This window comes from Theropithecus gelada, chromosome 6 (assembly GCF_003255815.1).
Source record: "Theropithecus gelada isolate Dixy chromosome 6, Tgel_1.0, whole genome shotgun sequence".
In the NCBI taxonomy this organism is placed as follows: domain Eukaryota; kingdom Metazoa; phylum Chordata; class Mammalia; order Primates; family Cercopithecidae; genus Theropithecus; species Theropithecus gelada.
Window position 1 is genome coordinate 138429421 of NC_037673.1, and position 27723 is coordinate 138457143.

The 27723-nt window shown below is 42.4% G+C and overlaps 1 protein-coding gene across 2 annotated transcripts in view; it reads left to right on the top strand.

Annotated features, from left to right (window-relative positions):
• Positions 1–4313, top strand: part of NDFIP1 (Nedd4 family interacting protein 1) — a 47688-nt gene extending 43375 nt beyond the window's left edge. For both annotated transcript variants that reach the window (XM_025389382.1, XM_025389383.1), the window contains one exon: positions 1620–4313. Coding sequence is in view for 1 of the 2 variants with exons in the window: in XM_025389383.1 (XP_025245168.1) it covers positions 1620–1693 (74 nt within the window). In the remaining variant the exon portion in view is untranslated. The remainder of the gene's footprint in view (positions 1–1619) is intronic.
• The last annotated feature ends 23410 nt before the right edge of the window (positions 4314–27723 follow it).

The window sequence follows — 27723 nt, forward strand, 5'->3', positions numbered from 1 at the left end:
ATCCTGGTTAACACGGTGAAACCCCGTCTCTACTAAAAAATACAAAAAACTAGCCGGGCGAAGTGGCGGGTGCCTGTAGTCCCAGCTACTCGGGAGGCTGAGGCCGGAGAATGGCGTGAACCCGGGAGGCGGAGCTTGCAGTGAGCTGAGATCCGGCCACTGCACTCCAGCCTGGGCGACAGAGCGAGACTCCGTCTCAAAAAAAAAAAAAAAAAAAAAAAAAAAAGAATTCCTTATATTCTTCTGTCTCTGTCTCTGTGCTTTCCGAGGTCTTTCAGTCTCTTATATCTCAATCTAAAGAAAAGATGTCCTTGTATCAGTTTCAGTGGTTTACTTCAATTCACAATACAAGTGAATTTATAGTTTGGAAAAATGTTGATAATATTAAAATATGTTAATTTCCTCCAGTGTGTTTGTAGTGTCTCTCCATTTTGGCAGCCTTTTAAATATTTATGCAGTAATTAATCAGAAAAGATACAGAAGACGTCAGGCATAGTAGCGCACACCTGTTAGTCCCAGTTACTTGGGGGGCTGAGGCAGAAGTATGGCTTGAGCCCCGGAAGTGTAGGTTGCAGTGAGCCAAGCTCGCGCCACTGCACTCCAGCCTGAGTGACAGACTCTTGTCTTCGAAAGAAAAGAAAGAAAAGACACAGAAGAGTTTCCTGTGGCTTTTACAGTAATCTGGGGGATAGAAAAGTAAGTTATGGACCTATATGTGAGCCCATCCAACTCTTACTTGTTGCTGAGTACCACAAAATAGTTTCTCAATAAATATTTATTAAGCAGTAAATGTATCTCTTTAGTGTTTCTTTTGTTGTTAATATTTCTTCTTTTATTGTTAATATAGGGAATTACTTGTAGTTTTTCGCAAGTTGTTTTCATGAGAACCAAAACAATGTGCTAGTACAGAAATGCCTCAAAGTATTAGATGAAAACTGCATTTAGTAAAATGCATAGGCATTATTTTGAGAGCATATATTTCAGTCGGATACATTCTTTTCTTAAAATCAGTTTGAAACTACATATATTATTTTAAGAGAAACATGCCCCCAAAATACAATGACTTTTTTGGAAAACTTGTTTTTTAAAAGTATTTGTGGTACCTGTGAGTTTATCCTTGTTTTCTAATTTTGCCATGCTCAATTGAGGTATAGCATGACATCGTTGACATCCTTACTGGAAATCTTCCTTGTGCAATATCTAGTGGAATTGTTAGGGTAAACAGTAGCTTCAGGTATATTAGGAAAATTACCTGTGCACTTGGATTATGCTCTCTGTCCCAAGTTACAGTCACTGCTGACAGGGTTAAGTGTGGGATGCAGTAGCACTGCTTCCATTCTATTCTTTTGTTAAGAGGTTTGGAAAGAGAGACTCCTGACTTCAGGAGTTTTTAGAAAAAGCATTCCAGTTTTTTTCTAGTTCTAGAGGCCTTGATAACTTTAAGAACTGAAATTTTAATGTTTATTGAATACCATGATGTCAGTATACAGTAATCTTAAAACTATGTTAAAATGCACTTGTGTCTCCAAACATCCTGCCTTCTTTTGTGACTACATCCTTCTCTTAGCCAAAATAACAAGCTAACTAGAGTTTCAATATTCAATATCCTTCTCTGGCAGATGTTTTCTGGCAAAGGCCTTCCTGCATTTATGAATTCTCTCTCAAGAAGCAAGAGAACACCTGCAGGAAGTGAATCAAGATGCAGAACACAGAGGAATAATCACCTGCTTTAAAAAAATAAAGTACTGTTGAAAAGATCATTTCTCTCTATTTGTTCCTAGGTGTAAAATTTTAATAGTTAATGCAGAATTCTGTAATCATTGAATCATTAGTGGTTAATGTTTGAAAAAGCTCTTGCAATCAAGTCTGTGATGTATTAATAATGCCTTATATATTGTTTGTAGTCATTTTAAGTAGCATGAGCCATGTCCCTGTAGTCAGTAGGGGGCAGTCTTGCTTTATTCATCCTCCATCTCAAAGTGAACTTGGAATTAAATATTTTATTGTAAGATATGTATAATGCTGGCCATTTTAAAGGGGTTTTCTCAAAAGTTAAACTTTTGTTACTGTGTTTTTGCACATAATCCATATTTGCTGTTCAAATTAATCTAGAAATTTATTCAATTCTGTGTGAACACCTGGAAGCAAAATCATAGTGCAAAAATACATTTAAGGGTGTGGTCAAAAATATGTCTTTAATTGGTAAATAATAAGCGTTAATTTTTTATAGCCTGTATTCACAATTTTGCAATACTTTGTTGTACCTAAGGGATTCTAAACGTGTTGTCACTGTATAAAATAGAAAGGACTAGGATACAAATGAAACTTAATTACTAAAATGTAATTCTTGACACTCTATAATTAGAGTCCCTCACCCCCATCCCCACCCCCACCCCCCCTTATTTTCCTTTTATCTCCTGATGATTAGGCCAAAGGCTGGGAGTAAGGAGAGGATTAGGTACTTAGGAGCAAAGAAGTAGCTTGGAACTTTTGAGATGATCCCTAACATACTGTACTACTTGCTTTTACAATGTGTTAGCAGAAACCAGTGGGTTATAATGTAGAATGATGTGCTTTCTGCCCAAGTGGTAATTCATCTTGGTTTGCTATGTTAAAACTGTAAATACAACAGAACATTAATAAATATCTCTTGTGTAGCACCTTTTACTGTAGATTAGTGCTTAATTTCTTGGCTTGCATTTGTTGATTGCTAAGGCAATTTTTTCTAATCTTAGGGAATAATTCAGTAGATGTGATTAAAAAGCTAATGTTGGATCAGGTTTTTTTTCTTCATTTTCAGCACAAGAAGTCCTCTTCTTTCATATCCTACTAAATACATTCCTAAAAATGTATATGAACATTGGTTCTGTAAAAGATAATGGACTAAAAAAGTAGAGAGGAGTTGTAGAGATCTTAAATCATTCTGGAATTCCTAATTATGCTTCAATTTTTAGACATAATTTTAGATGATTTATTTCCAGTGTTTTCTGCATGTTCTCATTTGTTCTTTTTCTCAGTTGAATGCACCAACTAGTTTGAGTCCTGTGAGCATTCAGTCAGTTGAAATTAAAGATTCCTCATTTCTCCTGATTTCTATTCTTGTCTCCATGTTACATTTAGAGACCAGTGGTTTTTATGATATCAGCCATTTGATTTTTTTTATTTTCTATTTAAGAAATATAAAGAAAAAATACACCAAGATGGTCAAATTACTACACAAATCAGCACCAGCACAGTCTGATAGCTGCAAATGTCCATTCATCTGCTGTGTGTGAATATCCAGAATCAGCATAGGAAGTCATTTAGGATGTCAGTATATAATGCACAGAATTGTGGGTTGTTTGAAAGCCAAACAGGAAAATTAGGAGCCTCCTGGATTGACATTTCAATGATCCTTCCAACCAGTTTATGGATTATTATGAATAATAGTATAGTGTGTTCTTGTTCAGAAGTTATATTTGATAATAGAGGAGGGAGTTTTATGAAAGCTTCTTTGAAGATTTTTTTTTTTTTTCATTTTGAATCAGATTATATCAACAATGGAGTCTGGAATTTTGTATGGCCTATAATGTTTTAAGTTCCAGAATGAAAAGGTCCGTAACAATCTGAATAGATGTGGACACATATAGCAGAGAGAACTATGTAAATTATCTTGCAGAACAAAATAGAAGGGTCCTAAATCACATTAACTCAAACATTGTAGACTAGCTTTGTGTTTATTCTTCAGGTCCTTGTGCCTTATTTGGTTTTGTATATTCAACGAACTGAAATATTTGGAATTCCTATTTCTACATATTTGGTAGTCCATAAGACTTTGTCAAATGTAAACCTACAGTTTGATGTGCTTTAAAATACCTAGTCAAGAGGATGATTTCTCTTTAATCGTTTAAATGTTCTGAAAGTTAAAATCTTTTGAGGCACATAAAGTTGGCACCATATATCATCTGGAGTCCTTACTGGTATTCAGGATGAAAATGTTCATGCTGCATTGTTGATTCTCATTTTTCTCTCCCATTTTCTTTCTCACTTGGATACGTTAATACTGATAATGGATAAAGGGTGAGATTTTATAATAAATGGTGTTAGAAAGGTATTCATAGGAACCGTGGTTATTAAGGTTATGGAGTAAACTAGCTTGGACCTTGGGCTACAGGACAACTAGGATTCACCCGTAACGACACAGTGGACTGTGTTTCTTAACTTCTTGTTGCCATTTGAAACTCTGTACTCCTATGTTTAAAGGGTTCTGTATAGTCATTTTTTTTTTCAGAAAGTTACATTGCTTTGTATAGAAATAAAAGGCATTATTAAAATTTGCTTGTTAAAAAAACAATAAGAATGAATATCTTTACTAATAGGATCGATTTTGTTTAGAGTTTTAAAGAAACAACAAAATTTTTAGTGAAGTAAATGATTTTTTTCCCCCTTTGCTTTCTTACTACAAATCTGACTTGAGCTCTGGCCCACCGTGAGTCATTATTAGTACAGATGAAGTTTTGCTTGGTCTTCACTGTGTTCTTTTACTAAAATATACTCTACTTAGCTATAAATGGTTTACATTCAAAGGAAGAAATAAATTACTGAAGTGGAGTATCAGGACCAATAGAAGTGATACTTCAATTTGAGTGATTGCCTGAGGGGGCAAGATTCTGAGGTGAGAATCGACAAAACTAGACCCCAGCAAAACTAAACCCCTGGCCTCAGGCTTTACATCCAGTCCAATGCCCTCTTCCCATTGTCCCAACCTGCTGAAGGGTTGGTGTGTAAACACTGACATAAAATGAAAAAGATCATTTGGCCGTGCTTGTAAACATCAGTAATCTAATTTTAACTTAAAACATGCTAAGAATAGACATAGAATTGTACATTTATGTAAAGTAGGAGGGTGTGTGTATGTGTGTTTGTAGAGATGGATGAATAGATTTTTTTTTTTTTTTTTTTTTGAGACAGGGTCTCACTCTGTAGCCCAGGCTTAAGTACAGTGTCGTGATCTCAGCTCACTGCAACCTCCACCTTCCAGGCTCAAGTCATCCCACCTCAGCCTCCCGAGTAGCTGGGACTACAGGCATGTGCCACCACACCCGGCTAATTTTTGTATTTTTAGTAGAGACAGGGTTTTGCCGTGTTGCCCAGACTGGTCTTGAACTCCTGGGCTCAAGGAATCCGCCTGCCTCGGCCTGCTGGAATTACAGGTGTGAGCCACCTCACCTGGCCAGTAGGAGGGTATATTTTATGAAAAAGTAATTGTGACCCCTATTACCTACCTGAATCTGGTTCTTGGTTAAACCTCAGTGGTGAATATAGGTTAATCATGTGCAAAATGTATAATTTTCAGGTTCTGTGGGTGGTTCAGCTATTTAGAAGATTTTCACCTCTCAGGCTTTTAGAATATGATCTGAGGGATGATGAGGGTCATAGCAGAAGGCAAAATATGCTTCCACAGATGGTTTGTATATTTAAAAAAAATTTTTTTTGCATATTTTAAAGCCTAAATAGTATTTCTAGCCTATAAGATGGATAAGGTGGATTGGGTGAGAGCATTTGTTAAAGCAGTAGTACAGTACTCTTGCATCTCCTTTTTCCTTTTGCATTTACCTGTACACGTTTGTGTATGTGTATAGTTGTGTTCTTTTAGACTACCTACAGAAAGCGCTCTTTGACAAGTAGCGTCTGCACGTTGGTTCTTTGTAGGCCCTGCTATTAACGTGGAAGACATCTCATAGAAATACACTGGGAATTCCCAAAAGGGAGAGTAAGTTTAGGTTGAATGTAAAAGAGGTTTTCAGGAGGAAATGATGGTTGTAGAAATTGATTTTGTATCATCTCCATTCTAAAAAGAAGCTATTTTATAACCCAGTTTATTGTATCACCTACAACTTTATGGCCTATGGAAAGAACTGCTCTTATGTAAAGTATATGAATTGAGAGCTGTCCTCCCAAGGCCAGTTTCCCTGACTATAAAATCTGAAATAGTCCATCTACTGCATGGCATTTTAATCCCCTCAGTCCTCCAGTTATTCTCGGAATTTTCTACTTGTAGGATAAATACGTTACTCAAAGGCTTTGGGTTAATTTTTATACCTGTTTTTACTAAAGCCTGTTTCTTTTTTTCTTTACCAAAAAGCATTGTCTTCTGATTTTGAGAGTTTTAATTCTTAAGTTTATCAGTTGATGAATTAATAAAATGTAAATGTAAATTCACATCTCTTAAACCTGAATACAGAACATATGAATATAGAGGATTCTCTTGCATTTATGCAGGATTTTACCTAGGTCAGAAACTGAGATGCAATTGTGTGAAATAGAAGTCGTCCAACCTGCTTTGTATGTTGTTCATTCTGCTCTAAAAGCAGCTAATTTTAATCATTTATGTAGGAAATGTTTCACAGACTTTTCCCCATTCATTAGTGATTGCAGATTCATAGACATCAAAACTGAGAAAAGTGGTTTCCTCTAAGTCTTAACAAAGATTAGTGCTGGAGCTCTGGGAAGATGGCAGTATTCATTGTCATTCTTCAGTTGTCTGGAAGGTTCACGAGTGATATACGCAGCCTGGGAAACAAGAAAATAGGTCAAAAATCTAAAAGAAATCTCTAAAATAGAGAAGATGATTTCCCTGACAAAGCATTATTAGAAAAAGCATAAAACTAAGGAAGTTCTGCCTTCTGGTTATGAAACCCAGCCTGATTCTAATGAAATTCATCCAAAATGCCAAAGCTAGAGTGATTTTCACCTTGCATAGCTGGGTTTGCATTCGTGTCCCCTGCTGAGAGCTGCTTTGCCTCTCACTTCCCCTCCCCCATTTAAGCCAGATACTTCCTGTGCCAAGTTGGAGAGGATTGGAGCAACCTATCATCATAACTGGGCTAGAGTTATTCTTGATGAAACTTCCCTCTTTTCATTTGCAGAACCGTCAGAAATGCCTAAAATGCTACTTAAGTGGGGTTTTAGAAAGAATTTTGCCATCTGCTTCCTGATTCCACATCTTTATTTTGACAGAACATTTCATAGGCCGTATTTGGCAGTTCCTCTGTTTGGATGTCATTTTAATATGTTGCTTTTTTCTCTGATTATCAACACTGAAGATTTTCATGTATTTGATTTATTTCCAGTTTATATTTTAACAGATTGCAGATAAATCAGTGATTGCAGAGAAATCAGATGGATCAACATTTTCACCAACTATTTATTACTTTTTATGTATTTTTATTTATTACTGGTATGCTTTGATACTGTATAGTTGATGAAAATAGTGGGCACAGGTGACCTGAAGAAGCAAAATTAGTAGTACATATTTTTCTAGGTTTGACTCAGTGACTCTCAAGCCCTAGATCTGTATACGCATGGTTGTCTGTAGGACAAAAATCATCTTTTTTTCCTCTTTTTGGTTAATTATATATTTTGTCCCTGAGACTATGTGTGAAGTGAGTTGAATCTGTATAACCTGTTTTTGTCCGTAAGCTCTTCTCTGATTTAGCAGTTCTCTAGATTTAGGTATTGGAATTATATATATATATATATATATATATATTTTTTTTTTTTTTCTTCTTCTCCAATGTCCACCTCATTGAATTATAGATAGACTTAGTTTCTATAGCAGTTCCACAGAGCTTCCAAATGAGGGCAAGGATAATGGGTAAGTAAGTACTTATCTCTCATCTTCACTTCCATAGAAGGTTGAGTGCAGTACATTTGTATCTACACTTTATAAATTATGAAGTAGGCCGGGCGCGGTGGCTCAAGCCTGTAATCCCAGCACTTTGGGAGGCCGAGGCGGGCGGATCACGAGGTCAGGAGATCGAGACCATCCTGGCTAACATGGTGAAACCCCGTCTCTACTAAAAATACAAAAAAAACTAGCCGGGCGTGGTGGCGGGCGCCTGTAGTCCCAGCTACTCGGAGGCTGAGGCAGGAGAATGGCCTGAACCTGGGAGGCGGAGCTTGCAGTGAGCCGAGATCGCGCCACTGCACTCCAGCCTGGGTGACACAGCGCGAGACTCCGTCTCAAAAAAAAAAAAAAAAATTATGAAGTAATTTTTCATTAAAAAATTTTGCCGGGCACGGTGGCTCATGCCTGTAATCCCAGCACTTTGGCAGGCCGAGGCTGGTGGATTACAAGATCAGGAGATTGAGACCATCCTGGCTAACATGGTGAAACCCCGTCTCTACTAAAAACAAAAAAAATTAGCCAGGCATGGTGGCGGGCACCTGTAGTCCCAGCTACTTGGGAGGCTGAGGCAGGAGAATGGCGTGAACCCAGGAGGCGGAGCTTGCAGTGAGCCAAGATCGTGCCACGGCACTCCAGCCTGGGCGACAGAGTGAGACTCCGTCTCAAAAAAAAAAAAAATTTGATGAATGCTGAGTGCGGTGGCTCTCGCCTGTAATCCCAATACTTTAGGAGGCCAAGGTGAGAGGATCACCTGAGGTCAGGAGTTTGAGACCTGGCCAACATGGCAAAACCTTGTCTCTGCTAAAAATACAGAAATTAGCCGGATGTGGTGGTGCCCACCTATAGTCCCCAGCTACTTGGGAGGCTGAGACAGAAGAATCGCTTGAACCAGAGGCGGAGGTTGCAGTGAGCCAAGATTGTGCCTCTGCACTCCAGCCTGGGCAACAGAGTGAGACTCCATCTTAAAAAAAAAAAAAATCATGGAATTGATGGTTGGGTGAGATTGAGAATTATTTTGTCCTTATATAGGTCTCAAAGCTCATGGCCACAATATGTTCCTCTTCAGAACGGCAGGACTATAGGAAGGAATGTGCATTCAGAGCAATAGGGAAAGGCCACAGGGAAATTAATTTCTAAGTATTTGGTTAATTGATTGTGGACTCTTCCTTGGAAGTCTTTAAACACAGAATAGATCCTCCTATTTGGAATGACTTAAGGGTAAAGGAAAAGCAATGGATTAGCAGGCCCCTTAAAGACCCCAAGAGCTCTAGAGATTTGTATGTGGCCCATGTCAGTGACAGATGGAACAGTAAGTTCAATAGATGTCATGTGTGCCATTCCCAGGCTATGCTTCCTTTAATGTAGTGACCTACTGGGAGCATTGTCCTCAATTTTCTGCAAGAGGGAAAGGAGTACATCTAAACTTCTTGTAAACTTAATTTGGGTGGCTTATTACCTACTGCTACATATTTTTTTAAAGATTCAGTGATCCAAAAAAGCTGTGCTTTGCCCAGAATTCCAAAATGAGAAAACCATAAAAACCACCTCTAGGGCCGGTCGCGGTGGCTCAAGCCTGTAATCCCAGCATTTTGGGAGGCCGAGATGGGCGGATCACAAGGTCAGGAGATCGAGACCATCCTGGCTAACACGGTGAAACCCCGTCTCTACTAAAAAATATAAAAAATTAGCCGGGAGAGGTGGCGGGTGCCTGTAGTCCCAGGTACTCGGGAGGCTGAGGCAGGAGAATGGCGTAAACCCGGGAGGTGGAGCTTGCAGTGAGCTGAGATCCGGCCACTGCACTCCAGCCTGGGCGACAGAGCGAGACTCCGTCTCAAAAAAAAAAAAAAGCCGGGCGCGGTGGCTCAAGCCTGTAATCCCAGCACTTTGGGAGGCCGAGACGGGCGGATCACGAGGTCAGGAGATCGAGACCATCCTGGTTAACATGGTGAAACCCCGTCTCTACTAAAAAATACAAAAAACTAGCCGGGCGAGGTGGCGGACGCCTGTAGTCCCAGCTACTCGGGAGGCTGAGGCAGGAGAATGGCGTGAACCCGGGAGGCGGAGCTTGCAGTGAGCTGAGATCCGGCCACTGCACTCCAGCCTGGGTGACAGAGCGAGACTCCGTCTCAAAAAAAAAAAAAAAAAAAAAAAAAAAAAAAAAAAACACCTCTAGTTTCTGGAACCATTTTCAAACCTATGTTGATTCTGAAGGAATTTCATTTATGTAGCATTTTCTCATGTTAACAGCCCTTCCCCTAAGGGACTATGGGTAGGGGAAAGAAGATGAGGTGGTAAGGAGGCGCTGGAGGAGATGAAGTCTGATTTGTTCAGAAAGGACCGATGGAGGAGTGGAGCAGATCAGTTCCTTTTGTTCTTTGCTCCTGCTTTAATCCTTCAGACCCACAGGATAAGATTGCCAGCTAATTGCAAGGAGCTCGTAAAAGAGAATTGGCCTAAATTGAAGAATATATTTAAGAATGAAGATATATATATATATTCATTCTTCCTTTATTTGGGTCACTTTGCTTTACCTATGTTTATGTCTCCAAAAAGTAGTTGGATACCCTCTTGAGAGGTTTTCTTTACAAAAAAGAAAAAAAAAAATTCTGAAATTCCAAAGCCTCTTTCCTTGCCATTGTAGCACTTAGGCAAAAACATGAAGAACTAAATCCACTAGACTGTAGTTTATTTATTTATTTATTTATTTATTTTTGAGACGGAGTCTCGCTCTGTCGCCCAGGCTGGAGTGCAGTGGCTGGATCTCAGCTCACTGCAAGCTCCACCTCCCGGGTTTATGCCATTCTCCTGCCTCAGCCTCCCGAGTAGCTGGGACTACAGGCGCCCGCCACCTCGCCCGGCTAGTTTTTTGTATTTTTTTAGTAGAGACGGGGTTTCATCGTGTTAGCCAGGATGGTCTCGATCTCCTGACCTCGTGATCCACCCGTCTCGGCCTCCCAAAGTGCTGGGATTACAGGCTTGAGCCACCGCGCCCGGCCTAGACTGTGGTTTAAACTTGAAAAAACAAAAACCAAAAAACCCAAAAAGACTATAATATGCTTTATAGTGACATTTTTATACAAGTGACTCATTGCTAGAAGTGTATTGACCATTTTAAAGTGCAATCTGATCTCTCATGGGTAGACATTTAAATTCTCTGAGTACAGACACTGTACTTGGGACAAATTATTATATTTGTACCTTGGTGCCAATCTTACTCATGTCCTCATTGGGTGCTTATTTTCAAATACCTGATCCTTCCAAAAACAGTATACTAAAACCTGTCATTAAAAATATTTCAAGTTTAATAGCAAGCCATGGATACTTTTTACTGCCTTTTATTTATTGCTGGGTGTATTTTATTAGAAGGAAAGGTAAGTAAATGTGTTTTGCAGAAAATGTGTAGTATAAGTCAGCTCCAGTAGCAGTTATTTTTTAACTAGATGGTGGAGCATTTACACACTTAGTTTATTAGTGACCTTCCCATAAAATTTTTAGGAACACAGGGCCAAACAGAGGTCATTAGTTTATCCAAGCCAGCCCACTTCTTTGGTGACATCAGACAGCTGAAGAGAAGCCAAGAAACGTTCCCTACATCTTCAAATTCTATGTATCCTTGGCTTTGCCTCCATCCATAGTATTTTATTCCCCTCAGAAAGAATTGCAGTTAGAATTTGTATAATCACCTGTGTTAGAAGTGATGCTCTACTTTGAAAAATATAGTTTCTATATATTATAAATAATTGTGCTCTGCCTTCTTGCATATAGTTGTTTTGGGCCTTTGTTTGATAAAAACTATCTTATTAGCCAGTTATGACATACATGACCTTATGCTGGATGTAGTATATACAAAGGTTTGTACAAGACAACCCCTGAACACAAGGAGGTTCTAGTCTGGGAGGAGACTGGTAGGAGACAATGTTCTTTCCTGTCCAAGAAATCTTAATATGTAATGTTTTTCTGCTTTGTTTGCATAGTGATGGAAGAAGCTTTTTACACTTTTCAAGCTTGCTGCTAACTTAATTTTCACCAGAAGGGCACTTTTAAAGATGTTTGCAAAACCAAATGCCCTCAAAGGAGAGACTACTACCACTTGAAGAGGCCACCCCCAAAAGGGCCAAAAGGATGGAGGGGGAACATCTCAGGGTTCTATGCAGCCACGACCTAGAAAACCAGCTGCCAAGGGGACTTGTGACTGTTAGCCTAGGGCTTGAGCCCTCGCTCCCCATTTACTGGTTGTGTAATCTTGGGTCATTTGCATGCCGCATCCAAGCTTTGATTTTCTAATCCATGTGCTGGAATATTTTCTCACAGGGCCATTTTTAGGGAGGTAAAGTGCCCAGCATCTAGCTAACAGCTCTTCACAGCTGATCAGCTAGAGTATTGGGTCTAAGGGCACGACATGAAAAGCCCAAACCTATAATTCAAATCAAGGGAATTCATTTCCTTCTTAGGACCATATAGCTGTCATAAACCCTGCCTTTCCTCATTCCTTCTTTCCTAAATGTCATTAGGCCATCCCTGATAAATCAGACCGTTCTTATCCTCCTAAATTCCTGCAGCCCAGATGAGAATGCGGTTTACTCTTGCTTTTCTGGTAACTATCATATGTTTATGTAGGAACTTATATACATGTTCATTTCATCTTCACAGATCACTATAAAAGGGATTATTTTGCGTTCTTTACCACCAAGCAACCAAAGTCTCCCTCCCCTGGCAAATAATTTTTCAACACTCAGCAACATCAAAACACTCTATAAATTCAATAAACTTTGATTCTCATTTCCTTTCCTGAGTTCTATAGGCTGAAACTCTGGCCTCTTTTTTGCTTAGTCCATTTGTATTACATTACAAGACTTGCCATATACTATCTTTGTATGGATTTAGGTCTTCAAAGCAGCCTTTGAACTTCTTATCCTTTGCTTTGTTTCTTTCTGCACTGGCCTTACATTCTCTGCTACTTTCCTTGCCCTTTCCATGTCTTCTTTGCTGGCCTCTCCACACCTCCCCATCCCCCTGTTTCCACTGCTGCTTAGATCACTCTTGTTACTTCTCCGTCATAAATTCCTACACAGCTGTAGATAGGGCCATTTTCTCAGTGGCCACTTTCCCTTTCTCATCTCCAAATCTTGCCATGGGCCATTTGATCCTTAGTTACTTCTTTTGTTTTGTTTTGTTTTAGTTTTTTTGTTTGTTTGTTTTGAGATGAAATCTCACTCTTGTCACCCAGGCTGGAGTACAATGGCGCGATCTTGGCTCACTGCAACCTCCGCCTCCTGGGTTCAAGTGATTCTCCTGCCTCAGCCTCCCAAGTTGCTGGGATTACAGGCACCCGCCACCACGCCTGGCTAACTTTTGTATTTTTAGTAGAGACGGGGTTTCACCATGTTGGTCAGGCTGGTCTCTAACTCCTGACCTCAGGTGATCTGTCCGCCTCTGCCTCCCAAAGTGCTAGGATTACGGGCGTGAGCTACCGCGTCCGGCCTAACCCTAGTTACTTTCTATCTTCGCATCCCATCTAGCCACATCCAACAAGAAAACCACATACCTGCTTTCTCTTCCTGAAGCTCTCCAGGGAATGCTCCTGAATGCCCCTGGATAGATGGTTCCAGCCTGTGTCTGTGCCCCCCACCCCAGCCCTGCCAATCCAAGCCTGTCCAGATAGGGCCTGCCTGTTTTCCCCTTTATTGGGGGGTCTGGGGAGCTTTTCATAGTTGTGGCATTTGTCACAGTGTTCACAGGCTCACCACTTCATGCCCCTTCAGTACTAGTTTGGCTTGGCCATTAAACAGAAAGCATTGGGGTATCCTCTGCTCTTTGCTCTCTCTTACTACACAGATCACTTCCAATGGCATCTGCATGAATCTGTGACAACCCTCGGGCCTCCATGGAGAAGCACCTGGCTAGTCCCAAATTTCATAATCCTTTTGATGCTTCTGAATTACCTTCCACAAAACACTAGGATTCTGTAAGCTTTTATTTGGAATTTTATCTTTAAAAAACAGCCTTAATCATGTAATAAAATATATTTTCAAATGTGTGTTCAATTGTGTGGTTATTTGTGCTCTCATTTACAGACATGAACAAATACTAAAACAATATATAAATGAATTTACTCACAGTACTTTATTTGGGATCTCAGGTTTTGTTTTATAAAAAGCGTTCTGCAGCTGAAAAAAATGGCTTGAAAACCACTGCCCTAGGTAAACACTCAACTCATCTCTTACTTTGCCTAAAACTGTTAGACCATTATACATTTTTTTTCCTCCTTCAATCTTACAGGGGTTTCAAAATGCCCTGATTTTGCAAAAGTTACGAGCACATCTAAAAAGTCACTTTCTAATCCTACTATCTCCGAAAATCAACTGTTTGTTCTTTTTCAGACTTGTTTTTGTGAATTTATTTTTACATAGGTAGTACTAGCATACTGGCACAGCCCAGTGAGATGAGGTCTCTTAAGCCGTTCTATTTATGTCAGATGTTAAATTTTGTAAATAGTCTTTTGTTGCACTGTAGATTATCTTGTCTTTTTCTGCTTTTCAGCTCGTTCTGACAAATGCCGCATGATGTTTTTGTTTTTGTTTTTTTTGAGACAGAGTTTCCCTCTTGTCACCCAGGCTGGAATGCTATGCTGCCTTCTCAGCTCACTGCAACCTCCACTTCCTGGGTTCAAGTGATTCTTCTGCCTCAGTCTCCCATGTAGATGGGATTATAGGCGCCCGTCACCACACTCAGCTAATTTTTGTATTTTTAGTAGAGATGGAGCTTCACCATTTTGGCCAGGTTGGTCTCGAACTCCTGACCTCAAGTGATCCGCCCCACCCCCCCCACCAGCCTCCCAAAATGCTGGGATTACAGGTGTGAGCCACCACAACCGGTCTCGATGATGGTGTTTTTAAAGCCAACTTCTAATACCTCTTTTTTCCATTGCTTCATTGCTAAGAGGACTAATTAGACTTTTGCAACAATTATGACAAAGGCTTCCTATACCCGTGGTCTTCTTTCATCCATAGGGCATCCAAAAGAGACCTGGTTTCTCTGTTGATTGGAAGTTCACGTCAAATTCCTTGATCCTGGGATTAAACCTACAGTAAACATGTATATTTTTGTGTTGCAGATGCATATCATAGATGGACAGTAATGAATACCATTTATTGAGCATTTATCATGTGCGAAGTACTCTGCTTTATTCTTCACAGGTACATTTAATCATCTCCCCAATCCTTTGAGGTAGGATATAAAACTATGATCCTTGTTTTATACTTTAAAAAAATGGAGACTCATGTTAACTGACTTGCCCCTTACCGTTCTTAAGTGGGGAGGCTGGGATTAATTTGGTTTGTGTTGTTAGAGCATGAATTCTTAACAATAGAACACTCATCATCTTTCCTGTGTGTGCACCTGCTTCCATTTCTTTTTATTCTCCTGTCCCTTCTTGATCTACACTTTTAACACATTCCTTTCTCTTCCCACAGGGTTCCCTTTATTGAGGGTGGGAACTGGGGGGGATTCTGGACTGCAGGCACAGGACATCTGCCTTCCCACAGCAGCCTGAGATGTTTTCTTCTTTGTGCATGTTCCCCATGAGGTGGGCTCATACCCCTCCGTCAGTGTGCCTCCCCACCTCACCTGGAGCATGGCTTCAGTGCCCCCACCGCCACTCCCAGCTTGTACTGCAGGTTTTTTTTAATCCTTTCTCTAAGCCAGTGAGATAGGCACAGCTGATAGTATTCATCTTTCTAGCTAAGAGTCAGATCAAGTGCTGGACAGAGACAGGGCAAGTTCTCTCAATTAAGCAAAATGTATCTCGAGACAGGATTTCAATTCTAATTTCATATTAATAGCTTACATGTATTCAATATTTATTGTGTTCAAGTGCTGCTACAGTCCTTTTCATGCAGAATCTCTTAACCCTCCAGAACTGAACAGCAACAGCGCTATTATCCCTGTTTTACACTAAAGGAGCTGGCTCCCAGAGAGGTGCAGTAACGGGTCAGGTCACACAGTGGATAGAGCAAGAATACAAATCAAGGCACTCTTGACCACTAACCAATACTTCTCCCCCTACCATCACCCCTGCCCCCTCCTCTTTTTATTTTACAAAGTTAACCCATGTTTATTATGGAACATCTTAACTCTGATTTTTAGAAATCTGCCTTCTGTCAATAGCGCAAAATAGAGTGTTTCATTAGCCTCTTAAAATGCCAGCAATTATAATGTATACAGATGTGAACCTTCATGGGAAGAGCATGTGTTTATGTTAGCAAAGAGTGACTAAAGCTACCCAGTTGAGGTCATATATATTGAGTTATCTGTAGGAAATATTCACTTAGATTTGAGAAGTCATGATTGTTATTAGTCTCATCCTTTAAATTGAACTTTTATTTTTTTATACTCAATATTTAGATCAAAATCTGTTGCAAATCTGAAAGGAAGCTATAATCATTTACTGTTATTCAGTATACCTTTCTAGTAGCTTTATAGATAAATGCTCGAATCTAGTCCTTCTCACACTTTAATATGCATACAAACTACCTGGGAAGCTTGATAAAATTCAGGTTCTAGTTTAGGAGGTCTAGACTGGGGCTTGTGATTCTGCGTTTGTAACAACCTCCCAGGTGATAACCAAACTGCTTGGCCAGAACTAAATTGTCATGAGCAAGTCTCTAATCCACATTAATATTCAAGAAAAAAATTAAATTCAAAAGTGCAACTTTACAGGCTGGGCCTGATGGCTCACATCTGTAATCCCAGCACTTTGGGAGGCCGAGGTGGGCTGATCACCTGAGGTCAGGAGTTTGAAACCAGCCCGGCCAACATGGTGAAACCCCATCTCTACTAAAAATACAAAAATTAGCTGGGCATGGTGGCACATGCCTATAGTCCCAGCTACTTGGGAGGCTCTGGCAGGAGAAACTTGAACCCAGGAGGTGGAGGTTGCAGTGAGTAGAGATCACACCACTGCACTCCAAAGTGAGACTCCATCTCAAAAAAAAAAAAAAGTATAACTTTACAAACGCTACTTACAGAGTAAGCCAAAACTCAAATTGTCATGTAAAAATAAAAATTAAAAAACCTTGTCCTCAGGCTCCAAAGCAGTCTTATTTTCTTGGAGTTTCTTTGGGCTTGATCTTAACTTCCTTTCTGATGGCATCAGTGCATGCAGGAAAACACATTAGCTTTCCCTTCCTTTGTGAGTTGAGTCTTCTGTCTCCTACTAGTGTGACAGGTGGGTCATGGCTTTGGTTAGCCCACATGTCCTGCTTGAATGATCTTGATCTACAGTGCATTTTCTAGAAAATGTTTTCTAAATCTCCATTGTTGAGAGGTCACTGTGAGGTAGGGTAGGGAGTGTGGGGAAAGATTCGGACCCCCAGGGTTGAAGATCAGCTTGGTTTTGCCTGTGTGCGTATATTTGATAAAATGCAGGAAAAGTTTGTCTCTTCCCCACCTTCACTTCCACCCACTGTGAGCCTTGCTCATGTCCAGATTGGGCTCAGGATGGCAGCTGTGGATGCTCAGAGCACAAAAGGCGTCTTGTTTGCCCAAGGGTCTATCAGTGTTTAAATAGAACTGGCGGAAGCACAAGCACACCATATCAGCAGCTTATCAGGGACCATGGTTTTCCAGGTACATTTGCTAGGCACTCGAGTTTACCCAACTCCATCAGCACTGAGTTAAATTGCAAGGCTGGGCTGTACTACACTGAGCCAGGGCAGGGAGAACAAGCCAGTTACTGCGGATGAGGGTGTCAGGGGCCCTCAAGACCTTATTTGCATTCTGCCCCACATAGAGGATAAAGCTGTGATAGCCTGTGTACCAAGAGGCACCCAGAGAGAACCAGTCTGGCTTAGGAATGCACCCAGAAGGTGGGATGAGTCCAGGCCTCCCTATGGTGGAAGTAGTTGGAGATACCTCTTGTTACCCTGGTTCTCCAACTTAGTTTACCAGGTCTATAGTTATGGTTAAAGGAGGTGTCAGTTGGGGGCCTGTTAATGTCTTAAAATTGTATGCAATTTTGGGGTTTGCAAATGTCTCTGCATTCCTATTTCTCTGGGAGCTGGCCTATGAATCAAAGGACTAAATATTCTTGTACTATTTGGGCTGCATCTTCTTTGAGGGTAATCTTCAGGGCAAATACATGGGTAGCCTACCTTAGAAATGAGGCCTTTGCATCAATTATAATCACTCCTACTTTCTAAGCACTTGCTATATGCCAGGTGCTGTGCTAAATACTTTATAAATATTATCACACTTAATTCTCAGAAAATCTTATGAATATAGGAATTTTTATTTCTAAAAAAGTTATAATTTACCCATGATCACAGAGCTAAGTAAATGATAGAGCTATGATCAGAACTTCAACTTTCTGATTCCATATCTGTTAGCACTGTGGAAGGCTGCCTTTGGCATTTTAATATACTTATTCGAGTGTTTCATAGACATTGGTTAATTTCTCTAACTGGCACAGAGTGGGATAGGTGGCTTTTTCCCAAACTGGACACATCTTTTCCCCAAAGTGAAGCCTTCATGAATTTTGCCCTATTTATATATCACCTATGCTATTAAGTTACTTACCATTTAAAATTTTTAATTAAATGTTATTTCTTACCCTCATTCCTAAATAATAGCTATGGAATAACCATTGATGTGCTATTTTTTTCCTCAAATCCACACTAAACCAACTACGTAACCATTAAAATGAAAAATGCATTAGCCAGGTGTGGTGGTGTGTGCCTGTGGAGAAGAATTGCTTGAACACGGAAGGTGGAGGTTGTAGTGAGCCAAGAGTGCACTGCTGTACTCCGGGCTGGGCAACAGAGGGAGACTCCATCTCAAAAAAAAAAAAAAAAAATACTATGTATTAATACTGCTTCATATCATGTAGAGTGTCATCAGTATATTGGTGCCATGCTTTAAAAAACCCTCATGTATGATTTAAAGACTACATATCTATATTGCAGCAGACCTGTGGGTAAACTAAAATACCCCCTCATGCCACCCACCCCAGGCAGCCCTTCTGGCACAGGGACAGGCTAGGGTCGTGAAGAGTGGTGCTAAGAGCATCGGAGAGGAGGCTGGGTTTGACTCCAGGGAAGGCACTCTTACGGTGGAGGCCACGCCCTGTATCTTTCAGGACCTGTTTTAGTTGCTCTAATGAGGCAATGATGCCAAGAAAAAGAATGTTGCTTAGCTCTCCTGGAGGGGGTTGAAGGATTCCAGGCACTGGGGCAAGAATCTGTGCTCTGTGTGCTTTTGCTGAAAGGATATTGCTGGGATATTGAGGGTTATGGAAGAAATAACCTTCCAGGGGCAGAATTGTGCAGTAAGGTCCCTCAGCCTAGGATAAAAAAGGTCTCTAACGAAAAGCCTACTTATTCATATTTCCATTTTAACTCAGCGTTCCTCTCTAAATTCCATACCCTCTGGGGCATAAGCTGAAGGAAAATTTCGAGTCTGATTGTCTGAAATTGTATGTGCATTTGACCTACCTTGCTATGTCTTTAATAAAAGCAGCTGAGGAATCGTTCCTAATTTCTTAACCTCACTGTTATTCCAAAATAGGCTAAGACCCTCAGTAACAAAGCATCCTCATTATCCTCCCCAATAAAATTGCATTTTACATGTTAAACTTTTTAATTTTGGACCTTAACCAACTTTATAATTTGGCAATCCCTCTAACCAGCAAGTTAGATAAAGAAGAGCAACATACTGATGCTCTGGGGAACAGAATGCTGGAGTCCGTCTTCTTTCACCTGCCTGGGTAAATCAGAGTGTGGAAAAGGTTATTTTGAGCACCAGCTGTAGTAGGATCTCTCTGATTAGGGCCACCTGTATCAGAAAAGTGACATTTGTCTGCTGCGCAGCTGAGCTGGTGTCTTGCTAGTCCCAGACACAGCTATTGCCTCCCTATAGTCTGTTACTATTTCACTGAGGAAAAAATGGAAAAAAGGAAAAGGAAAAACAGTCTGCTTTTGGACTGGGCTGGGTGGGCTGGGCTGGGCATTTAGCATTCCAACTGTCCTCATCCTTGTGTTCAGCAGTGTCTGACCCGTGACACTCTTCTGGGGACTGCAATAGTGCGGTCCAGAAAACAAAATTCCAACTCTCTCTGGTGCAGCTCTAATCTTCCTCTATTGTCAGTACCCAAAATGACATGGCCTGGCCAAGAACTCCCAGATATGGTGCTTTTAACTCCCAGATATGTGGCCAGGCATGGTGGCTCACGCCTGTGATCCCAGCACTTTGAGAGGCTGAGGCAGGCGGATCACCTGAGGTCGGGAGTTCAAGACCAGCCTGACCAACATGGATAAAACCCATCTCCACGAAAAATACAAAATTAGTCAGGTGTGATGGCTCACGCCTATAATCCCAGCTACTCGGGAGGCTGAGGCAGGAGAATTGCTTGAACCCGGGAGGCAGAGGTTGCAGTGAGCCAAGATTGCGCCACTGCACACCAGCCTGAGTGACAAGAGAGAAACTCCGTCTCAAAAAAAAAAAAAAAAAAAAAAGGAAAAAAAGGTCTCTCGCCAGCTTCAACTTCATATCCCATTCTCCACAACAGCCCCTCCTCCCCGCAGGAGTTGTGGCTGGAGTTTACAGGAACATCAGGCACAAATGGAATGCTGCCAGTCGCAGGAGATTCCTAGGGAGATAAAAAGCACATCTTTGACCACTTCTTTACCAAACAGACCCAAGATGTGTAATTAAAGGCCCTGGGACTCTGCTGGAAATAGGTTTAAACTTGAGGTAATCCCTTCTGGCACTTCCTCTTCCTAATAACCATCAACAAAAATCAAACAAATCCACCTGGCTCCAGTCGGTAAGTCTGCAACCAGCAAAGGTCACAGGAGGAGGAGTGATAAGAGAAGAAAGCAGCCACAAACAGAGTTACTAGAAACACATGTTGTGACGTGTTAGAGAAAGACTCCTGCCAGGACCATCCTGGCCCTGAGAAGGGCCCGCTCTGCTGTCTAGAAACTCATTCTCTTCCTCGGAGAAAGAATGCCAGCACAACATGGGAAGGGAAGCATGACTTGGGGGAGCTCATTGGTGCAGCGTGCCTTGGTCTTTCTCTCTGTGAGATGTGACTCAAGCCAAAGAGGACGCGGGGGGTGAGGCAAGGCTTAACGTTCTTCTAGAGTTAATTTCCCCCATCTCTAAAAGTAATGTGTAGCCATTATTGAAAATACTGATAGGCAAAATGAAGAATAAAATAATTATCCCTAACTCCACCATGCGCTGATTACCCCGTGAACATTTTGGTGTATCTACTTCTAGTCTGTTTTCAGCGCCTGCATATATGTACAGGTAGAAAACAGATAAACACACATGCAGGGGACTTTTTTTTTTTTAACTTTTAAGTTGCATTTCACTGTTTCATTAGTCAATTTGGGCTGCCGTAACAAAATACCACAGACTGGGTGCCTTACGCAACAGAAAGTTCTTTTCTCACTGTTCTGTAGGTTGTGAAGTCCAAGATCAAGGGGCCAGCTGATTTGGCTCCTGGTGAGGCCTCTCTTCCTGGCTTGCAGATGGCGGCCTTCTCACATGGCAGAGAGAGAGCTCCAATGTGTCTTCCTCTCCTTATAAGGCCACTAACCCTATGGGATTAGGATCCCAGCTTGTTTAACCTTTATCACCTTCTCACAGGCCCTGTCTCCAATTACAGTCACGTTGAGGGGGCCTGGGCTTCAACACATGAATTTGGGGGTATACAATTCAGTCCAGAGCACCTGTGCAAACTCTTTTGACTCTGCTTTTTGTTTCACTCCACTTGTCTTGAACATCTTTTTTCATAATCTCTAGTCACATCATTTCAAGTGGCTGAGTCATATTCCAACACATGACTGTACCATAATTTAATGATCTGTGATTAATGCCCCCTCCCCTCCCCATTAAGTTATGTTGTGGAAATATCTTGATTATTGCAGCAAGCTGGTTTTTAGCTGAAAGGGCAGATGTCAGCTGGCTTGATCCCGCTCAGGTGAGCTCAACAGCTTTCAATGGGGAGAAGACTTTGAGTTTCCAGGTGACAGCTGAATCCTCACTGGGTGAATCCTTACTGGTGGCCCATGCCCGAGGCACCTCAAGGACAACATGGAGAGCACCCCAGGAGTAAGGGCAAATTCGGTTCCTCTGTGGTGCTCAGAAGATGTTGACTGTGGAAGCAGAGGAAGTGGGTCAGGATTATATGGCTATGGAGTGGCAGTTTGCTGAGGGCAGTGAAGTACAGACAGAAGGACAGCTTTAAAGAACAGAAGTCTTCATTCCCTTCCTGGGTGTCTTTGGTCATCTGGGCCTTGATGGTGGGGCCATGCCAGATAGAGGTGTTATGATGCTAAAATCTAGCAGGATTACTGGTGAACTTGGCCCTAGGTTTCAGCAGGCTACCTAACATTTGTTCCCTCCATGTGTTCTCCATCTGTGATGTTTGTAGCAGGGAATTGCAATTAGGGAAAGCTGCAAGGTCAGGACAAACAGAAGAAACCTAGCAGTGAGCATGAAGTGAGTGCCTCCCAGGTATGAGGCTGGTACCTGTTACCATCTCCATTTTCCAGTGGGGATCCCCATGTGCAGGAATGTTGAGTCACTTGCTCAGAGCCGTACAACTGAGCCAGGTGGAGCTGGGATTCCATCCCATGTTTAACCACAGAACGTGCTCCAAACCATTGTGCAATACTGCCGCATTCTGAAGCATGTGTAAAAGCTTTCCAGTTGTGCAGGTCTGTATATAAGACTCAGATAAAGTTAAAAGATAAAATAAGGTGGTCGTAAAAAAAAAAAAAAGCCACTATTTAGTGTTATTTAGACAACTATCTTTGCCAAAAGCTGGTGGGGGTGAGGGAACCTGTGAGAGCAGGTCCTGGAAGCATCCTTGATCATTGTCAGAATAGTTTTGTATGAATTCATACAATAAAAAATAGAACTAATGAGGTACATTAACTGTTTGTATCTTGGGGTAAGACACAACTTCAAAAGTTTATTATTTTGAACTGACTTTCTTATTTTGAGTATCTTGAATGAATATTGTAGGAAAGAAAAGGAATAAGGAAAGAAAAGAGATATATATTCCTCACCTATCTCAAGGTTTATGGCCAACACCCCTATAACAAAAGACAGATTAACAATAGAAAAACAACGAATGTGTTTAACCCAAGTTTTACGTGACACAGGAGCATTCAAATATGAAGACCCAGCCAGGAACAGTGGCTCATGCCTGTAATCCCAGCACTTCGGGAGGCTGAGGTGGTCAGATCACCTGAGGTCGGGAGTTTGAGACCAGCCTGACCAACATGGAGAAACCCCGTATCTACTAAAAATACAAAATTAGCCGGGCGTGGTGGCGGGTGCCTGTAGTCCCAGCTACTCAGGAGGCTGAGGCAGGAGAATCACTTGAACCTGGGAGGTAGAGGTTGCAGTGAGCCAAGATTGCACCATTGTACTCCAGCCTGGGCAACAAGAGTGAAACTCCATCTCAAAAAAAAAAAAAGGAAAAAAAAAGAAAGAAATAAAGAAATGAAGACCCAAAGACCCAGGGAAAACTGTATTTTTATTTTATTTTATTATTTTTTATTTTATTTTTGAGATGGAGTTTCTCTGTCACCCGGTCTAGAGTGCAGTGGCGTGATCTTGGCTCACTGCAACCTCCACCTCCAGGGTTGAAGCCATTCTCCTGCCTCAGCCTCCCAAGTAGCCGGGACCACAGGTGTGCACCACCACACCCAGCTAAGTTTTGTATTTTTTGTAGAAATGGGGTTTCACTTTGAGACCAGGCTGGTCTCAAACTCCTGACTTCAATTGACACACCCATCTTGGCCTCCCAAAGTGCTGGGATTACAGGCGTGAGCCACCGCACCTGGTTGAAAACTGTATTTTTATGGACAGTTGTGCAGAAATATGATTGGAGGTCAAAAGGGTATGATCTAAAGGTAACAAACTGGCCTGTTTGTTCAGATTTTTCTTGGCCTGTCTGTGTAATAGTCCTTTCTTCCAGGTGTAGGGCAGAACACTTGTCAAATAAGGCTCTTCAAGAGAAAAGGTCAGAGGCCGGGCGCGGTGGCTCACGCCTGTAATCCCAGCACTCTGGGAGGCCAAGGCAGGCAGATCATGAGGTCAGGAGATGGAGACCATCCTGGCTAACAAGGTGAAACCTCATCTCTACTAAAAATACAAAGAATGAGCCGGGCACGGTGGCAGGTGCCTGTAGTCCCAGGTACTGTGGAGGCTGAGGCAGGAGAATGACGTGAACCCGGGAGGCAGAGCTTGCAGTGAGCCGAGATAGCGCCACTGCACTCTAGCCTGGGTGACAGGGCAAGACCCCGTCTCAAAAAACAAAAAAGAGAGAGAGAGAAAAGGTCAGAAAGACTTCTGCTTCTGAGATTTTCTCAATTTCTTTCAGCTTCAAATACTCAGTACGCCAAAGTGCCATATTTTGGGGTAGTATTTCCTACACCCCCATCAATATAAATGTGTAACCTCATATATATTAGTCCATTTTTGCATTGCTATAAAGAAATACCTGGCCGGGTGCGGTGGCTCAAGCCTGTGATCCCAGCACTTTGGGAGGCCGAGACGGGCGGATCACGAGGTCAGGAGATTGAGACCATCCTGGCTAACATGGTGAAAACTCGTCTCTACTAAAAATACAAAAAACTAGACGGGCGAGGTGGCAGACGCGTGTAGTCCCAGCTACTCGGGAGGCTGAGGCAGGAGAATGGCGTGAACCCGGGAGGTGGAGCTTGCAGTGAGCTGAGATCCGGCCACTGCACTCCAGCCTGGGCGACAGAGCGAGACTTCGTCTCAAAAAAAAAAAAAAAAAAAAAAGAAATACCTGAGCCTGGGGGCCGGGTGCGGTGGCTCACGCCTGTAATCCCAGCACTTTGGGAGGCTGAGGAAGGCAGATCACGAGGTCAAGAGATCAAGACCATCCTGGCCAACATGGTGAAACCCTGTCTCTACTAAAAATACAAAAATTAGCTGGGCGTGGTGGTGCACGTCTGTAGTCCCAGTATCTCAGGAGGCTGAGGCAGGAGAATCGCGTGAACCTAGGAGGCAGAGGTTGCAGTGAGCCAAGATTGCGCCACTGCATTCCAGCCTGGTGACAGAGTGAGACTCTGTCACAAAAAAAAAAAAAAAGAAAAAAAGAAATCCCTGAGACTGAGTAATGTATAAAGAAAAGAGGTTTAATTGACTCACAGTTCTGCAGGCTGTACAGGAAGCATAGCAGCCTCTGCTTCTGGGGAGGCCTCAGGAGGCCTTCAATCATGGTGGAAGGCAAAGAGGGAGCAGACGTCTTAACATGGCAGGAGCAGGAGCAAGGTGTGGGAGAGCGGGAGTGCAGGGGCAGGGAGAGGAGAGGTGCTGCACACTTTTAAACAACCAGATCTTGTGAGAACTCACCTACTGTCAGGAGAACAGCACCAAGGGGATGGTGCCAACCCATTCATGAGAAACTCACTCCTATAATCCGACCACCTCCTACCAGGTCTCACCTTCAACACTGGGGACCACAATTCGACATGAGATTTGGTGAGGACACAGATCCAAACCATATCACCTCAGAATTGTTCAGCCTCAAACTCGAGTACACACTATAGAAAGTTGGAGTACAGCTTTAGGCTGGGTGCAGTGGCTCATGCCTATAATCCCAGCACTTCGGGAGGCTGAGATGGGAGGATAGCTTGAGCCCAGGAGTTCAAGAGCAGCCTGGGTAACATAGTGAGACCCCATCTCTACAAAAAAATTTTAAAAACTTAGTGGGCTATGGTGGTACACACCTATAGTTCCAGCTACTCGGGAGGCTGAGGTGGGAGAACTACCTGAGCTCAGAGGTTGAGGCTGCAGTGAGCCGTGATTGTGCCACTGTACTCCAGCCTGGACGACAAGGTGAGATCCTGTTTTGTTTAAAAAAAAAAGTCAACAAAAACAGCAAGAAATAAAAAGACCAGAAAGTTGTAGTATAGCTTTAAAAACAAGGATAGAGGCTGGGCGTGGTGGCTCACACCTGTAATCCCAGCACTTTGGGAGGCCGAGGCAGGCAGATCACTTGAGGCCAGGAGTTTGAGATTAGCCTGGCCAACACAGCGAAACCCTGTCTGTATTAAAAACACACAAATTAGCTAGGTGTAGTGGTACACACCTGAAATCACAGCTACTCAGGAGGATGAGGCAGGAGAATGGCTTAAACCTGGGAGGCAGAGTTTGCAGTGAGCAGAGAGATTGTGCTACTGCACTCCCAGCCTGGGTGACAGAGCGAGAGACTCTGTCTCAAAAAAAAAGGATAGAATTCAAGTTTTGTGCTTTTCAAATTTTTTCAGCTTTAAATTTTCAGATACTCTTTTGATTGTGACACTAATAATTTTGACCTGATTGATCAGAATTTGAAAAAGCTTTGGAAGGCAAGAATGGATTTTGGCAGTATGTGCAGGTTATAGGACGCCAAAACTGTGACAATGAGGGTATGCAGTGAAAAAACACAAGGAGTCATTGCAGCCACGTGGGAGCCTGGAAATCATGCATTTTTACCACCATCCCTGGGGAGGAAGGAGGAAAACATGGCACTGAGCAGCCTGCCCACACTGAAAATGAAATCTTGGCCAGCAGGAGCGCCAACGGTGGGGGAGGGGTATTTCCTTGGGAACAGGTGCTGCTTCTGAGGTTTCAATTTGCTCATCTGCTCCCTCAATCAGAATAACAGTTGCACCAGGTCTTCGAGGGGTTATTTGGCTGGTAGGGAGAGTCGGGGAAACCCAGGTGTGTAGCAATAAACTGTGGCCCAGCCGTTGTCATGCTCTTATCCTGTCAGAGCCCACAGGACATGTGCAGGGAGCAGGCCTGACCCGGAAATAGCCTTGGCAGCACTGCTGTGCCCACAAATGAGGCTTTATCCTGATTTGGGGGCCTCCTACTGCTCTCTCTTCCCCCTTGTCTGGGTCTTGGGGCTGAATCCCATCGGCCTGGCAACTCATTGCCCCATCATCCATGGAGAAAACTGGAAAGCCTAGAAGCTGACGGCTGGAGAAAATAGGGCATAGCACTGACAAAGTAGTAGCCTAAGGACAGAACAGCCAGGTAGGGCCAGGGACCTGGAGGTGGCCTTTGGAGGGTGATATTTTGGCCTTGTGTGAATATCTGATCCCACAACCACAAAATGACCAGTTTTACCCAAGAGCTTTCTAGCATCCATGCCTGACCAGAGTCTCACTCTTTTGCCCGGACTGGAATGCAGTGGTGTGATCTTGGCTCACTGCAGTCTCAACCTCCCAATTTCAAGTGATCCTCCCATCTCAACTGCCTGAGGAGCTAGGACTACAGGTGCATGCCACTATGCCCAGCTAATTTTTGTGTTTTTTGTAGAGATGGGGTTTTGCCATGTTGCCCAGACTGGTCTCGAACTCCTGAGCTCAAGCAATCTACCCTTCTCGGCCTTCCAATAAGTAAGGAGTAAGGAGTTGGGAAAATGTGTTTGGTCTTTACGAGGCAGAAGAGTGAATGTAACTGAAAGGTTGAGGTTTCCTCTTCCTCCCTTTCCTCTTTCTCCTGTGACTCTTCAACTCTTTAGAAATGGGTCCGAGGGCCTTGCCTGGGACAGACCATGCTCCTGAGCCTCTATATGGAATGTTTTCCATTCCGGGCTGGTGCCCGGGGTTGGGTTGTGGAGGGAGGTGAGAACAGCGGGCTTCATCTCCAGATCCTGTGTTTTTTCCATTTTTGGAATGAGCTGGAAGGGCGTTTGGAAGTGGTAGTGTCATTATCTCTCCTGTTGACACTTTGCTTGTGGAAGGCTCATTGGTGTCACCAACCTCTTCCTGAATGGAAAAATGTTTCCAGTCTTTGTTTATTTTTTCCCCTCTTCATATAATAACGATGGACAAAAGGTGCATCAATGTACTGCTTACCTGACATTCATGGAGCATTGTTGGTGGGCTGCGTCCTCGGGCTGAGCGGACAGAAGGCAGCCTTAAGGTGCTCACTGTCTAGTTTGGGAGGCGAGACATGTACCCACAAGAAACCAAGCAGAGGACAATGCAGCCCAAAAAGACTTGTAAAAATAA